A 5,436-nucleotide genomic window follows, 5' to 3' on the forward strand; every position below is an offset into this window, starting at 1 on the left:
CAAACAAACGCACAGAGACATGACACTCACACACACACACACACACACACACAGCACTTACAAACACAGACACACAGAGACACACACACACTCACACACAACACACACACACACTCACACACACTCTCACACACAACAGAGACAAAAGAGACACACACACAAACACAGAGACACACACACACACACACACAGTCTCACACACTCTCACACCTCATACACACAGAGACCACTCAAATACACACAGAGACACATACACACAAAGAGACACACACACAGAGGCACCACACACACACACGGTGTGACGGTTTTTCTCAGGACTTTTGCATTGTAGCCCAGAGACTTTCTAAGTAGGACACAGCATCCATAGAATACGCATGGGGTTAGTTTGTAAAAACCAGCTGTGTAAGCCTACCCACATATTCACGTCTCTTCCTGTATGCTTCCCCATTCACTTAAATGGAAAAATAACTTGGCAAATAATGCTGCCAAGGTGTTTGCCAAGGTTGGGCGCCGTGGACGCACTTGCCTAAAATTGACTGACTTGCCTAAAATGACAAAAGCCACTTTTTTGTTGGTAGCATTTAAGCAACATTTTATTGAAATAAAATCTGGTTTTAGCTGTAAATAACAGCAACAAAATAATAACAAAAAAAAACACTGTACAATGTATTTCCCCAGAGAAAAGACGAATACGTACATGTTCGTAATGGGGTCGATATAGAGGCCGTGTGGCTTTTAAATCTGATGTATGGCGCGCCCCAAAACAAATACGGTTAACAGGCTAAATATCGCTATTAAGCAGGACGGGCAAAGGCTGAAGCGCGCAGCAGGAACTCTGCTTCCACCGACAAAGCGAAGCACTGTCGGCCTGCATAATCGATGGTGATGACACTGAATATTCAGGTGTGTGTTGTGTGTGTGGGGACGCTTGCGAGCGCGGAAGGTCCTTGCTCTCCTTCTTGCTGGCCCGATAACCACTCTTTTGTGTCCTTCCGCCGGCCGGTGTCCGGATGACCACCAGCGACCCACGATGACCACGACGACCACGATGAACAGGATCACGCCGCGGCGATTACCCAAAAGGCGGTTGCTGCACTGGCGGCGTAGTTGGATCTCGGCGGCAATGTCCCTGTCAGAGGGTGTAGAGGCTGGTGGCGTAGGGGCGCGCGTTATTATTCGTCAGGACATTGATTGTCCCTAACGTGGGAGCCGTGGCGGATTCAGCGTCCACGCTTACCGACGGAAGGTGTAGGTGCTCTCCTTCTCTTGTGGAGCGGTTTAGCGGCCGCTCAGCATGAATGGCGTGTTGGCGTTCATGTCCGTGACCTGCACTTTGAGGGTGTTGGTGCTGGAACAGGGGCTGGGTTCCCAGAATCCCGACAGCGATATCAATCCTGTAATCCTTATCACGGTCATAATCCAGCAGGGGTAGTTGTCTGCAGGAAGTATTTTCTCTTCGCGTGTGTGGCGGACCTAGTTTACAGCTGAAGCGGGGCGTCACCGGCAACCCGCACGTCACCACCGCAATTTTCCCCTCTGCTCGCGATCCGACACCTGGACTAACGCCACCGGCGTCCGATGAGCATGTCGTCGGAGATCTTGACAAGGCGCGTTGTGGTGTTACCTGCAAAGCCAATACCAGCGGATCTCGATCGCGGGCGTTGTCATTCTGGTCCCTTGATGTTGGCCGGTCACCAGGACCTTGGGAGCTCTTGGGGTTGGGCCCACGGTCTTTGGCGACCACGAAAAACTTGAGGAAGCGCTCTCCTCCCGCGGTCCACCTTGCCCCTGGCGTAGATGATGCCTGTAGAAGCGGTTGATCGCCAGGAGCCACTGGGCCGGCCTCCGGCGCATGATGGAGGCTGTAGTTGATCTTTCCGTTGGTGCCGCGGCGTCTGCGTCGTTGGTCGCCCGACGAACTGCCAAAATAAGAGGTTTTATCTTTGTTAATGGCTAAATTCTGTCTGAAAAGAACCACACATTTCGCCCTTAAAGGTTGTGTAATAAGCAACCACTAGAGCAGAAAGTAGAAATGACACTTTGCTATGTAAAAGTATTAAGTGTACAGCTTGTATAACAGTGTAAATGTGCAGTCCCCTCAAAATAACTCAACATACAGCCATTAATGTCTAAACCGCTAGCAACTAAAGTCAGTACACCCTGTGTTACATTCCCATAGAGGCAGGCAGATTATTATTATTTTTAAAGGCCAGTTATTTCATGGATCCAGGATACTATGTATCCTGATAAAGTTCCCCTGGCCTTTGGAATTAAAATAGCCCCCCCCCCCACATCATCACATACCCTTCACCATACCCTCACATCATCACACACCCTTCACCATACCCCCCCATCATCACATACCCTTCATCATACCCCCACATCATCACATACCCTTGGCTTTTCTAGTCTTTAGCGCTTTAACATAGTACAAGAACCATTCACACACATACACTGTGGCTGAGGCTGCCGTACAAGGTGCCACCTGCTCATCAGATAAACATTTACACTCAGATGGCGCAGCATCGCGGGCAACTCATGGTTCAGTGTCTTGCCCAAGGACACTTCGGCATGAAACTGCAGGGTACTGCACATATACAAGCTGTACACTTAATACTTTACATTGTAGCAAAGTGTCATTTATTCAGTGTTGTCCCATTAAAAGATATAATGAAATATGTACTTGAATGTGAGGGGTGTACTCACTTTTGTGAGATACTTTAGGTGTAGAAGCTAGCTGCTAGTCTGGGCTGTGAACATTAGGGTCTGTTAATATTAAAATAATTAACAGTCTATGGGTCTAACCCATTTATGGAGTCAAAACATGGGATGTGGCCTTAATTTGCATTATAACTGTTGTTTATGTTTGTGAAGAAAAGAAGGATGGCCCTCAGAACTAACAATGTATGGTACTTTCACATTCAATTGATTGTTTGAAAACATTTAATGGGATGGTCCAAACTAAAATTGCACATTATACCTTTTCTAAGGGTCTTAAATAACATGTGTGACATGTGTTATGTTGTTATTACATGTGTATACCTTTGTATATAGTTGTCTTAATTTAAAAACGAAATAGTTTGGGATTTATGACCCCTTGTCCTATTTTCACTACATGGGAGAGATCCCCCGTTTTTACAGTGAAACTTTTTTTAAATGTAACTAAGTAACTTTTACTTAAAGTACATTTTAAATGAACTACTTATTACTTTTACTTGAGTAATTTTTCAGATAGGTATTTTTACTTGTACTTGAGTAATATTTAATCAAAGTATTGCATAACATGATACAGCACTCGGGACCTTGTGAATTGGGATCAAATCGGTTGAGGAAGTCTTGGGCGATACCCAGCCCTGCTAAATAATCACTTCACTGTTCCCATACGGGTCTATCCTCAGCGCCTACATGTTTTTCCTTTTGTTTTGTTTTTTTTGTGTACTAACAGAGCCCCTCCCTCTGACCTGCAGGATGGAGTGTCCCAGCGGGCTGTTCTCCAGCAGCTTGGCTTCGTAGTGACTCCTCTCAAACTTGGGCGTGTTGTCATTCTGGTCGGTGACGGTGACCCGCAGCAGTGCGCTGCTCGCCCGCGCCGGCTTCCCGCCGTCCAGCACGCTGATGTTCAGGTCGTACGAGTCCTTCTTCTCGCGGTCCAGGTTGCCCATGATGACCAGCTGAGGGTGCTTCTCGTCCAAGTCCAGGGCGACCTGCAGTGTGAAGAGCTGGTTGGCGTCCGGCCCCGCGGTCAGCGTGTACTCAGCCACGCCGTTGGCGCCGGAGTCCCGGTCAGTGGCCAAGGGGATGTAGAAGACGGCGCCAATGTGCGTGTTCTCGGAGATGGACAGCATGAGGTTTGGCGAAGAGAACTGCGGCGTGTTGTCGTTGATGTCCAGCACCTCAATGCGGCCATCGATCATCCGAGGGCCCGTGCTGATCCCTTTCACCGTATCGGTGATTGACACCTTGAACTCTAGGAAGCATTTCTGGCAGTTGCGGCAGTCTTTGAGCATCTCGCGGTCGATGGGGATGTCCGTGGTGTAGATGTAGCCAGTCTTGTCATCCACCTGCAGGTACGGTGAGCCCACCTCCAGCTTGTAGAGGTGTCCGGTGTGGGGCAGGCCCTGGTCCGCCGCCAGGCTGCCGATCAGCGTGTTGGGCGGCTGCTCCTCGGGAACCCGATACAGGATGACAGTGGGCGCCGCGCCGCAGGAGACCAGCAGGGCGACCACGAGGAACAGCAGAACCTCCCGCCTCGGCGCCGCCATGTCTCCACCCGACAGCAGCGAGAACCGAACATAGGAAACAGATGTTAGGCCGACCTTACTTACAACTAACGACTTATCAAGCGATTCCACTGTCACAGAGTAATCAGTCCTTCCAGGAAAATGCGTGCTCTGGTTTATTGGCATTTCTTTAAACCAATCACAATCATCTTTGGCGGGGCTAAGTTCTGGACGTAACTCTGACATTATTAACCCTATGCTGATGTTATGCTGATCATACACAGCTATACATCTCCATGCCCCCTGGTGACACATGTCCGATGGATGCACTTTTTAACTGTATTTCAGATATAAAATCCTGGATGGCTGAGAACTTTTTACAGCTTAACCATGACAAAACGCGAAGTTGATTATCGGTCCGGTAACCCTAACCCTAACCCTTTTGACTATTCCCAAAGGTCAGGACACACACTCAGGAGGAAACGTCGTTTCAGTACCTACGGCCCCCGTCTGTGGAACAGTCTGCCGTCGGACCTCAGGGCTGCAGAGAATGTTCAGATTTTTAGAGGCAGGCTCAAGACCCACCTGTTTAATTCAGCTTTTCCGTGCCCAGTGACATGTTAGTTTTATTGTGTGTATGAGACAGTGTCTGTGGATGTTGTCGGTGGGTGTGTGTCTGTAAGCGTCTGGGGATGTATTTATGTGATGGGGGTCAATTGTTTTTAATTGTAAAGCACTTTGTGCTACATTTTACATGTATGAAAAGTGCTCTATAAATAAAGTTTTGATTGATTGATTGATAGTCTCGCTGTGCCAGGCCCCTCCTCCAAAGCACTGACGGAAGGTCTGGCTACTCTACACAACATTTGGGGATGGGAGGAGAAAATGTGCTCTGGTTTATTAGCATTTCCTTAAACCAATCAGAATCCGCTACAAAATAGTCATGCGAGAAAAAACTCAGATTGGACTATGAAAACTCTCTGGTTCTGGGGAATCTCTGAGTTGGCGTAATTGCAGTATGAAAAACTTTTGGCACACAACTAGCCTAAAGTTAATGTAAACCCTAAACTGATATGCGGGCGGATTTTTGTGTTCTAGTACATTTTATCTACTATCAAATTGGAATTTGGATACATATATTAGAAGTGCGACTGATACTGTTTTTTCCGGGCCATGATCAAAACTGATTATGAATTATTCACATTTTGAATGTTAC

General features: G+C 47.6%; 1 protein-coding gene across 1 annotated transcript; it reads right to left on the reverse strand.

Moving 5' to 3' along the window:
• Nucleotides 1-3,386: 3,386 nt before the first annotated feature.
• Nucleotides 3,387-4,267, reverse strand: LOC120555262 (protocadherin-1-like). The gene has a single exon (XM_039793941.1). It carries the CDS (start codon nucleotides 4,260-4,262, stop codon nucleotides 3,402-3,404), a length of 861 nt encoding a protein of 286 aa, XP_039649875.1. The 5' UTR covers nucleotides 4,263-4,267; the 3' UTR covers nucleotides 3,387-3,401.
• Nucleotides 4,268-5,436: the final 1,169 nt, after the last annotated feature.

The sequence above is a fragment of the Perca fluviatilis genome, unplaced genomic scaffold (assembly GCF_010015445.1).
Source record: "Perca fluviatilis unplaced genomic scaffold, GENO_Pfluv_1.0 PFLUV_unplaced_scaf_51, whole genome shotgun sequence".
Classification (NCBI taxonomy): Eukaryota; Metazoa; Chordata; class Actinopteri; order Perciformes; family Percidae; genus Perca; species Perca fluviatilis.

Coding starts and splice junctions, on each gene's coding strand:
- LOC120555262 (XM_039793941.1), bottom strand. CDS start 4,262: ATGGCGGCGCCGAGGCGGGAGGTTCTGCTGTTCCTCGTGGTCGCCCTG.